Source organism: Schistocerca piceifrons, chromosome 1 (assembly GCF_021461385.2).
Source record: "Schistocerca piceifrons isolate TAMUIC-IGC-003096 chromosome 1, iqSchPice1.1, whole genome shotgun sequence".
NCBI lineage: Eukaryota > Metazoa > Arthropoda > Insecta > Orthoptera > Acrididae > Schistocerca > Schistocerca piceifrons.
In genome coordinates this window covers 987107894-987120019 of record NC_060138.1, presented here as the reverse complement: position 1 = coordinate 987120019, position 12126 = coordinate 987107894, and the positions used below count along the sequence as shown (strand labels likewise).

Genomic DNA, 12126 nt, shown 5'->3' with positions numbered 1-12126 from the left:
TGGTATCTTGGACAGGGTGTATATGACCCGGGACAAACTCGAGATCTGAGAAATACCCGGGAATTTTTTCATCTAGGAGAAAACCGGGAAAAACCTGGGAACTTTTTAGAATTCCAGGTATATTTCATTGTTTTAGTTTTCTGTTAAATTTTTGTAATTTTGACCGGAAAGAACTGATAATCTAACAAAGGATATTACTGTATCCCGCTACTGCAGAATAATACTTCAACAATAAAACATAAATGAGAGAGAAAAATGAAAATAACTTAAATTGCAAAGGAAATGCGCCATATACGACGACGACACACAGTGCTCATGCAAGCGTCTGCCAACAGCAAAGTGTCTCAAAGGCTTTAGGAAGACTATGCAATGCTTCATAACAACAAATTGCCTCCGATGAGCATGATGTCACAACTGTTTACATTAGATTCGTTTTAGCAGTTATGAGTAGGCTCATGCGCATACACAGTTGTTGCATTTGAGTAGTAGATTCTCCCGCTTCTGGCTACAGAAATGTGGCTGTTGGCTGTGCAAGCAGTCGCAGCAATCAGCTATGCTACCGGGAAAAGGGGGCACCAAATTCATATTCTTGAGGAAAAAAAACCTGTTTCACAAAGCGATTAGCATCCAGCGCACGTTGGTCTATCGATTATTCATGATTTTGAAATGCATCCCTGTTGGTTTTTGGACATTTTTGAATACATTTTAAGTTGATTTCTAAATGAATCGTTAGTTGATTTTTGAATGTGTGCTTAGTATACATGATGTCCGTGTCAGACAGTCTGTGTGTGTGTGTGTGTGTGTGTGTGTGTGTGTGTGTGTGTGCGTGCGTGCGTGCGAATGTATACCTGTCCTTTTTTCCCCTTAGGGTAAGTCTTTCCGCTCCCGGGATTGGAATGACTCCTTACCCTCTCCCTTAAAACCCACATCCTTTCGTCTTTCCCTCTCCTTCCCTCTTTCCTGATGAAGCAACTGTTTGTTGCGAAAGCTTGAATTTTGTGTGTATGTTTGTGTTTGTTTGTGTGTCTATCGACCTGCCAGCGCTTTTGTTTGGTAAGTCTCATCATCTTTGTTTTGTTTGTTGAGCTACCCTGAAAACCAGTACCATACTTAATGTATATTTCCAAGTCCTGACTTTCAAGTAACACAGGAGTGTCTAGGGAGTTGATATTTAATGATAAGTCATTAACATGGAAGAAAAACAGGACTGGTCCTAGTATGGAGCCTTGTGGAATACCCTGAGATAATTTTTCTCCAGTCGGAATAATAATTTGCCCCATTTAAGAAATATGTGAACTCTTTGTTTTTTGTTTGATGAGTTGGGTTTAAGCCATTTTAGGGCACTACCCATAATGCCATACTTTTCAAGTAAATAAGCAAAGATTACAGAACCAAACACCTTTTTAGGTCATAGAAAATTCCTACCACCTTATTGCTCTTGACTAATGATGTGCTTATTTTCTCAGTGAAACTATTGACTGCTTCTGTGTTGTTTCTCCCCTGAATAAAATGCAGAATATTGTGCATGAAGGTTTGGATTTGGGCAGCACCAACTTTTTCAGATTTTTAGATGTGACTGGGAGTATTGAGATAAGATGATAATTTTCCTGACCTCTCTTAATCTCTTTTTGAAAAGTGGTTTGACTTGGGCATATTCCAGTGCCTCTGGGAAGCAGTCCTCTTCAAAGCATTGTTTTATTATTTTAGCTAATGAGTTTGTCATTTTGTTGTGTACTACTTCAATAACTTTGGTGGGTATTTCATCCCAACCTGCAGAGTTGTAGTGTTTTAATGCTAGGATTGCATTTTCTACCTGCTTCATAGAAACTTTTAAAAAATTTGTAAGCTACCCAGAGTTTTCTTGAAGGCCAAACAGGTTTACTTTGCTGTGCTAATCTACATCCAAGTGCCTGGCAGAGGGTTCATCAAACAACGTTCAAGCTAATTCTCTACTGTTGCACTCTTGAACAGTGCACAGGAAAAATGAACAGTAACTCTTTCTGTGTGAACTTAGATTTCTCATATTTTGTTATGATGCTCATTCCTGACGTCTGCTCAGGTGAATACAGGGTTATAAATACAAAATCAAGTAGGGGTAATGCAGGAGTCGGTTTAATAATGAATAAAAAAATAGGAGTGCGGGTAAGCTACTACAAACAGCATAGTGAATCCATTATTGTGGCCAAGATAGACACGAAGCCCACGCCTACTACAGTAGTACAAGTTTATATGCCAACTAGCTCTGCAGATGATGAAGTAATTGAAGAAATGTATGATGAAATAAAAGAAATTATTCAGATAGTGAAGTGAGACAAAAATTTGATAGTCATGGGTGACTGCAATTCAGTAGTAGGAAAAGGGAGAGAAGGAAACGTAGTAGGTGAATATGGATTGGGGCTAAGAAATGAAAGAGGAAGCCGCCTGATAGAATTTTGCACAGAGCACAACTTAATCATAGCTAACACTTGGTTCAAGAATCATAAAAGAAGGTTGTATACATGGAAGAAGCCTGGAGATACTGACAGGTTTCAGATGGATTACATAATGGTAAGATAGAGATTTAGGAACCAGGTTTTAAATTGTAAGACATTTCCAGGGGCAGATGTGGACTCTGATCACAGTCTCTTGGTTATGAACTGTAGATTAAAACTGAAGAAACTGCAAAAAGGTGGGAATTTAAGGAGATGGGACCTGGATAAACTGAAAGAACCCGAGGTTGTACAGAGTTTGAGGGAGAGCATAAGGGAACAATTGACAGGAATGGGGGAAAGAAATACAGTAGAAGAAGAATGGGTAGCTTTGAGAGATGAAGTAGTGAAGGCAGCAGAGGACCTAGTAGGTAAAAAGACGAGGGCTAGTAGAAATCCTTGGGTAACAGAAGAAATACTGAATTTAATTGATGAAAGGAGAAAATATAAAAATGCAGTAAATGAAGCACGCAAGAAGGAATACAAACGTTTCAGAAATGGGATTGACAGGAAGTGCAAAATGGCTAAGCAGGGATGGCTAGAGGACAAATGTAAGGATGTAGATGCTTATCTCACTAGGGATAAGATAGATACTGCCTACAGGAAACTTAGAGAGACCTTTGGAGGAAAGAGAACCACTTGTATCAAGAGCACAGATGGGAATCCAGTTCTAAGCAAAGGAGGGAAAGCAGAAAGGTGGAAGGAGTATGTAGAGGGTCTATACAAGGGCGATGTACTTGAGGACAATATTATGGAAATGGAAGAGGATGTAGATGAAGTTGAAATGGGAGATATGATACTGCGTGAAGAGTTTGACAGAGCACTGAAAGACCTAAGTCGAAATAGGGCCCCCGGAGTAGACAACATTCCATTAAAACTACTGACGGCCTTGGGAATGCCAGTCCTGACAAATCTCTACCATCTGGTGAACAAGATGTATGAGACAGGCGAAATACCCTCAGGCTTCAAGAAGAATATAATAATTCCAATCCCAAAGAAAGCAGGTGTTGACAGATGTGAAAATGATGGAACTAACAGCTTAATAAGTCACAGCTGCAAAATACTAATCCGAATACTTTACAGACGAATGGAAAAACTGGTAGAAGCTGACCTCGGGAAAGATCATTTTGGGTTCCATAGAAATATTGGAACACGTGAGGCAATACTGACCCTACGACTTAACTCAGAAGATACCTTAAGGAAAGGCAAACCTACATTTCTAGCATTTGTAGACTTAGAGAAAGCTTTTGACAATGTTGACTGGAATACTCTCTTTCAAATTCTGAAGGTGGCAGTTGTAAAGTACAGGGAGGGAAAGGCTATTTACAATTTGTACAGAAACCAGATGGCAGTTATAAGAGTAGAGGGACATGAAAGGGAAGCAATGGTTGGGAAGGGAGTGAGACAGGGTTGTAGCCTATCCCCGATGTTATTCAATCTGTATATTGAGCAAGCAGTGAAGGAAACAAAAGAAAAATTTGGAGTAGATATTAAAATCCATGGAGAAGAAATAAAAACTTTAAGGTTTGCCGATGACATTGTAATTCTGTCAGAGACAGCAAAGGATCTGGAAGAGCAGCTGAACAGAATGGACAGTGTCTTGAAAGGAGGATATAAGATGAACATCAACAAAAGCAAAACGAGGATAATGGAATGTAATCGAGTTAAGTCGGGTGATGCTGAGGGAATTAGATTAGGAAATGAGACACTTAAAGTAGTAAAGGAGTTTTGCTATTTGGGGAGCAAAATAACTGATGATGGTCGAAGTAGAGAGGATATGAAAGGTAGACTGGCAATGGCAAGGAAAGTGTTTCAGAAGAAGAGAAATTTGTTAACATCGAGTATTGATTTAAGTGTCAGGAAGTCGTTCCTGAAAGTATTTGTATGGAGCGTAGCCATGTATGGAAGTGAAACATGGATGATAACTAGCTTGGACGAGAATAGAAGCTTTCGAAATGTGGTGCTATAGAAGAATACTGAAGATTAGATGGGTAGATCATATAACTAATGAGGAAGTATTGAATAGGATTGGGGAGAAGAGAAGTTTGTGGCACAACTTAACTAGAAGAAGGGATCGGTTGGTAGGACATGTGCTGAGGCATCAAGGGATCACCAATTTAGTATTGGAGGGCAGCGTGGAGGGTAAAAATCGTAGAGGGAGACCAAGAGATCAATACACTAAGCAGATTCAGAAGGATGTAGGTTGCTGTGGGTACTGGGAGATGAAAAAGCTTGCACAGGATAGAGTAGCATGGAGAGCTGCATCAAACCAGTCTCAGGACTGAAGACCACAACAACAACAACAGCTCATTCCTCTCTATGTAGATGGGTGCCAACAAAATATTTTCACACTCTGAATAGAAAGTTAGTGCCTGAAATTGTATAAGAAGATCTCGCTACAAAGAAGACCCATTTGTATTAATGATTACCACTCCAATTCATGTATCATATCCATGGCACTGTCACCCGTTTCACAGTAGTACAAAATGAGCTGCCCTTCTTTGAACTTATGTGATGTCTTCTGTCAATCCTATCTGATGCGGATCTCACACTGCACAGCAATACTCCAGCAGAAGATATACAAGTGTGGTATAGGCAGTTTAGTAGATCTGTCACATTTCCTCAGTATTTGGCCAATAAATCATATTCTTTGGTTTGCCTTCCCCATGACGTTATCTAAGTGATCATTCCAACGTAAGTTATTCATAATTTTAATCTGTAAGTATTTCGTTGAAACTTCAAACCTTTAAATTTTTGTGATTTATCATGTAACCAAAATGTAATGGAGTCATTTTAGTATTCATGTGGAGGACCATGTGACTTTTCCTTATTTAGTCAATTCCACTTTTCGCACCATACAAATATTGTCTAAATATTTTCAATTTGTTTGGTGTCTCTCTCAATAGCTGTCAATACTATTTCTTTGAATACAAACCACATCTGGTCTATGCTTACGCAGTGAGATTGGAAGATGTGGAGACTTGTTTCTAGGGAAGGCCTCAAGCAAGTTTTCATCTGCTTTTCTAAATAGATATATTGTGCTTTTATTTTTGGTGGGTTTGGATGTTATGGCATTCAGTCTCACTACAGCAACCTTTTGGTCACTAATCCCTGTATCCATCATGATGCTCCCTACTTGCTCAGGATTATTTGTTTAGAAGTCAGGTATATTTTTGCAACCATTTACACTTCGAGTGGCCTCCTGAAGTAGGTAATTATTTGAAATGAGACTCAAGTCATCCCCCCCCCCCCCGCGCCTCCCTCCCAGTAACTGTTACATTTACATCATAATTTTTGAAATTTCTTGGTTACAGCCTTTAACACCTAACTCAGTTTTAATTATTTATTTTGATGGTTTATAGTTAGCCACTTATTTGCAAATTGTTTTGCTGCCTTGGCAACTCATTTCAATATAATATTATTGAGTGTAACATATTCAATGAAATCAGTATCTTTATTATATTTTAATTCACTGTGCAGCTGCCTTTTCCGTACACTGGAAATTTTTCTGCCCTAGGTGATCCACTTTAATTTATTTCTGACTTTGTTGTTGCAAATTCTAGGTGGAAATGTTTTGTTAGTGAAACCAAGAAAACTATTTAGGAATTGTTCAGAGTTTTTGTCACTTGAGTTACAATGATCAAAATGCCATTTTTTACCCACTTTTAACTTATTACTAACTATTAACAAGTTTTCTTTGTTAAGCTTCTTTTCATGTGGGTTTTCACACTTGAAATGTTTCCGTCTGTCTGTAGAAACTCAATGAACAATCACAATGATCTTAATACCTGAATCTATACAAAATTTACACACATCTTCATACACGTAATTTGTTAAAACATTGGCATACAAGTTGCTGGTTGGCTGTTGCCTCTGGTAGGTTTGAAGAAATTCAGTTTGAAACTGTTTCTTTACCAGGTCAGAATCTTGAAGTATGGCTACTGTCAAATCTGATATCAATATTAAAATCGGCAGCTATTAGGTTATTTTTGTTTTTCCCTCTCCAAAGATCTCCTAGCTTCTTTTGAAACATAGATAAGAATAGTTCTGTGTGTTAAGATTACTGTAACATTTACTGGTGAGTGCATTGTTTCTACAGAACAGCTCTCGACACATACATGTTATTTAAATAATTAAAACAATTACCAGTTTCATAATTTATATCACTATTCAGAAGTATACCTTAGCCTCTATATGACTTGTTTGTTCTGTAAAAGGTACTTGCTAAACTAATATCTCCATTTTGTGTAGAATTTTAATTTAAATGTATCATTATATCAGCAAGTAAGGCTGTGTTCATGCAAATATTCAAATGTAGTTATTTAAATTATTGCAAGGCTGTAACAGTGTGTCACTGTGTGCATGTTGGGGGTGAGGGGGTGGCAGAATGGTGTCTGCACCGTTAGTGGAAATTGAAGTTTTAAGAGTGAAAGAAGAGACAACTGGGATGCTGCTGGTTCTGGATGCTCACCACTGGACAAAGGGCCAGGCAGTAGAGAATGTAATATGCATACGGAATTTATAAAAAAAAAAGATATTCTTTTTATCATGCAAAAAATGTATCCTAACTTTTTTAATTTTTGGTGCTTATCTTTGAAAGTTCACTTTTAATTCTAGTGTGTGTTCTTTACATGTCATTTTTCTCACAGCTGTCCTTAGTAAAGAAAGCAGTTGATCTATGTTGCAAAAAAGAATTAATCATTACCTTTGATGTAAGGAGAGCATTTTTCAGAAACATTTAAGTTGGTGTACTGTTAATGTGATTTTGTGATGAAAACATGTAATTGAACTAAGAGCACTAATTTAAGAAACATTTGTGCAAACTGTAGAGCTCCATGTGCCATTGAAATTAGGTGTTTCTGTTGACTTTGATGCTACGGAGAAATCATCAGAAATGCTACACTGGAAATCTGTCTATATACACTCCTGGAAATTGAAATAAGAACACCGTGAATTCATTGTCCCAGGAAGGAGAAACTTTATTGACACATTCCTGGGGTCAGATACATCACATGATCACACTGACAGAACCACAGGCACATAGACACAGGCAACAGAGCATGCACAATGTCGGCACTAGTACAGTGTATATCCACCTTTCGCAGCAATGCAGGCTGCTATTCTCCCATGGAGACGATCGTAGAGATGCTGGATGTAGTCCTGTGGAACGGCTTGCCATGCCATTTCCACCTGGCGCCTCAGTAGGACCAGCGTTCGTGCTGGACGTGCAGACCGCGTGAGACGACGCTTCATCCAGTCCCAAACATGCTCAATGGGGGACAGATCCGGAGATCTTGCTGGCCAGGGTAGTTGACTTACACCTTCTAGAGCACGTTGGGTGGCACGGGATACATGCGGACGTGCATTGTCCTGTTGGAACAGCAAGTTCCCTTGCCGGTCTAGGAATGGTAGAACGATGGGTTCGATGACGGTTTGGATGTACCGTGCACTATTCAGTGTCCCCTCGACGATCACCAGTGGTGTACGGCCAGTGTAGGAGATCGCTCCCCACACCATGATGCCGGGTGTTGGCCCTGTGTGCCTTGGTCGTATGCAGTCCTGATTGTGGCGCTCACCTGCACGGCGCCAAACACGCATACGACCATCATTGGCACCAAGGCAGAAGCGACTCTCATCGCTGAAGACGACACGTCTCCATTCGTCCCTCCATTCACGCCTGTCGCGACACCACTGGAGGCGGGCTGCACGATGTTGGGGCGTGAGCGGAAGATGGCCTAACGGTGTGCGGGACCGTAGCCCAGCTTCATGGAGACGGTTGCGAATGGTCCTCGCCGATACCCCAGGAGCAACAGTGTCCCTAATTTGCTGGGAAGTGGCGGTGCGGTCCCCTACGGCACTGCGTAGGATCCTACGGTCTTGGCGTGCATCCGTGCGTCGCTGCGGTCCGGTCCCAGGTCGACGGGCACGTGCACCTTCCACCGACCACTGGCGACAACATCGATGTACTGTGGAGACCTCACGCCCCACGTGTTGAGCAATTCGGCGGTACGTCCACCCGGCCTCCCGCATGCCCACTATACGCCCTCGCTCAAAGTCCGTCAACTGCACATACGGTTCACGTCCACGCTGTCGCGGCATGCTACCAGTGTTAAAGACTGCGATGGAGCTCCGTATGCCACGGCAAACTGGCTGACACTGACGGCGGCGGTGCACAAATGCTGCGCAGCTAGCGCCATTCGACGGCCAACACCGCGGTTCCTGGTGTGTCCGCTGTGCCGTGCGTGTGATCATTGCTTGTACAGCCCTCTCGCAGTGTCCGGAGCAAGTATGGTGGGTCTGACACACCGGTGTCAATGTGTTCTTTTTTCCATTTCCAGGAGTGTAAATCAGGAGATAGCAGTACCCGTCTATCACAACAGTTCAGTGTGTTTTGCAGCAGATGATGGTTTGATGAAGAGAGAAGCTATTTTCATCCAGCTAATAATAGGGCTTCAATGGAAGGAAAAGCTCCATATTGTAAAAACTTTACAGACTACTGTATTTACTCAAATCTAAGCCACAGTTTTTTTCCGATTTTTGTAATCCAAAAAACCACCTGCGGCTTAGAATCAACTGCAAAGTAAGCAGAAGTTCTGAAAATTGTTGGTAGGTGCTGCCACAATTAACTTCTGCTGTCAAATATATGTAGCACTACACAAGCATGCTTTGCAGGCACAAAGATAAATACTGGCGCCAAAATCTCTGCGTCAGTAAACAAAATTAAAAAAAGGTGGAAGACGAGCTTTTTTTTTCTCCGCCCCAAGTTTCGAACACTGCATTTTCATACATTATCCAACGAAGTAAATACAAATCCCATATTGTTCATCTTCGAATGTAGCAGCATTTCAATGTACTGCGAGAATCCGACTGGCAAGACTGTTTGCGATGTTTGTCAATATGGCCAACTCTACGTTCTGAATTTTTTCCTACCTGTGAGAAGAGATGGTTGCTAATAGGAGCTTTTATGAATTGTGAATCACATGCAGTATTCTCTTCACCATAAAAATAATATGAATATAAACATTTTGCCATGTATTCTTTCGTGTTTGCTGCTATCTCATTTAAATCCTGTCTGCCTAATAAGCTACGAAACTAGAGCAAAACAACAGCAAATGTGGAAGAATATACATATCATGTCATGTTTATATTCGTATTATTCTTATACCTAATAGTGATACAATCAGAAATGAAGCACAGCAACTGACTAGATTTTTAAATCTAAGATGACACTAATTTCTGTGAAGAATGTAATGTACTAAAGAGGCGTCTGCAAAGATTTTCAAACGGAGAAAAATTTTCGCTAAACTCTCGTTCAGAACATCTTCTATCATACGCAGTCTATTATTTGGTTCTTGTTGATCATTGTCAAAGAAAGCAGCAGTGTAAGTAACAACAAATAGCAGTCTCTTGCCATTGTTTCGCTAATGAGACAATTCCTCTCTCTCTCTCTCTCTCTCTCTCTCTCTTTTTTTTGTGTGTGTGTGTGTGTGTGTGTGTGTGTGTGTGTGTGTGTAAGCCGCGGTAGCGCTCACAAAAGCAAGCCATGCCGCGAGCGGCGACAAACAATGCATGACCCAATACAGTAATGCATTTTCAGGTTAGAGTGACGTAAACACTTATAACAAAGAGAACGGCACCTATCAGATCAAAGAAAAATAAGCAATCAATTCAAACCAGACGAAGCATGTGAAAAAGGAGAAGGGTGCCCGTATAAATACGGAAGGAGCGCCTGACGCGTAGCAATGGCTACCTGGTAAAGCTTAACTGCTAAGCTTATGACTCGAACCAAACTACTGTAGCTGTATTGTAATTCATTCGACCTAAATTGTGTCTCATATTACAATGGACCAACTTTGTTTCACTTAGGAGGTGCAGCCTAAAACTTTTCTCTCCCCTTGAATTTTGAGTCTCAAGTTTCAGGTGCGGCTTAGATTCGGGAAAATTTGTTTTCCTTGATTTCGAGTCTCATTTTTCAGGTGCGGCTTAGATTCGAGTAAATACGGTATGCTGTTACTGTTTATGAAAGAACATAATATGGTTTGGAAAGAGTTAGGATTGGAAAATGTTACTGTCTCTATGGAAGAACTACTCCTCTTTTCTGATTTGGTTACCAATTAGTCTCAAGAGCTGTACACCATCATCTTCCCTGAGGTGAGGGATCTGTTAGAAAAATAATACACCTTGCCCCATGACTACAAAAAACTGGAAGACCATGTTCCACACCTTGACATACTCCTCTGGCCCCTGAATTGCCTGGTTCTTAACCAAACTAAAAGCTGTGGTACCACCTTGATTGTCATGTTCACTGAATAGATCCTTCTCCACATTGTCTTCAACATCTTTGGGAAACATAGCAAACATCACAGGACATGGGATATCCATAAATGTTTGAGTCTCTACCATCTCATCTAGCCGCAATGTGTGCTGCAAATAATTTTTATTCCAAGTACAAACAGGAAGATGTAATTATTTGACCAGTGTTGTGTGAAGTTTCAGTGATGGGAAAGTACATGAGTGTTCTAAAGATTATTTTAAGATTACTTGTAGAGTTGTACTTAAAAGTTTTTAATCATTGCAGGAACCAAAATTGATCTCCGTGACGATCGTGAAACTCTGACAGCTCTTGCAGAGCAAGGCCTGTCACCTATTAAGAGGGAACAGGGACAGAAATTAGCAAATAAGATCAGAGCAGTAAAATACATGGAATGCTCAGCTCTAACACAGCGTGGACTCAAACAGGTATTGATTTTGTCCTTATTTACTGCATGTATAATCTGTGATGTTAAGGAGCATCTTTACAAAATTGTTCGAGGCTGTTCTACGTTTTGAAGACCCAACCAGGTAGCCGTGCGTGTTAAAGCGCCACTCCTGGGACGGGTAGGTGCACCAGCCGTTAATTGAATCCAACCAGCAGATTAATGACAAAGGTTGGCGTGTAGACCATTCCAGAAGTGGTTTTCAGGCGGTTTCCCACTGGTCTACTACCCAAGTCAGTTACACAAACCACAAACATTTCTAAAGCTTTCATTCACTTTCACATGATTAACACTGGACGTAGACAGTTGGGGTACACAGATTGTTGTAGAGAGTAGTGGAGTGCCGACAGGAAGGGCATCTGGCCACGCCGTGAACTACCTATCCCAAATTCGTTAAAAACCATGTGACCTTGCACCAGTGCAGGACAAAGGGACAACAAACAGAAGTCCTTCTTTGTTTGGAAGAGAAATTTTTCATTGTAGTGTATATAAACTGCCAAAAAGGTGTTCTCCACAATCTTCTTAACTTGCATACTTTTTTTTATTTAATACTACTTAAATCACAATGTTAGAGAGGAGATTACTTGCAATTTCCATGTGGAATGATAATTCTGTGCCATGCAGGAAGTAACAGATTTGTCAAACATATCCAGCATTGTTGGCAAGATTGTTGTGCTACCTACACGAAGGATACCAACAGATCTGTTCCTTGAGTCGTCTGCGAAGTGTCTATTGATTCTGTCTCAAAGACGCCAGTTATACGTACAGAGTCTTATTCGCATCTCTGTTTCTAGGCTAAGGGAGTACAGTGTAATTATTAGTAATACTCGTATACACAAACTGCAAATTAAACGGCATACATCAAGAACAGTGACAATTATTTGTGTTTTTCTGTCTTCAGT

At 40.5% G+C, this 12126-nt stretch overlaps 1 protein-coding gene across 2 annotated transcripts in view; it reads left to right on the top strand.

The window, feature by feature from the left end:
• LOC124777354 (ras-related C3 botulinum toxin substrate 1) overlaps positions 1-12126 on the top strand; it is a 124284-nt gene that overhangs the window by 35916 nt on the left and 76242 nt on the right. For both annotated transcript variants that reach the window (XM_047252767.1, XM_047252843.1), the window contains exon 5: positions 11047-11207. In XM_047252767.1, coding sequence (XP_047108723.1) covers positions 11047-11207 — 161 coding nt within the window. The remainder of the gene's footprint in view (positions 1-11046; positions 11208-12126) is intronic.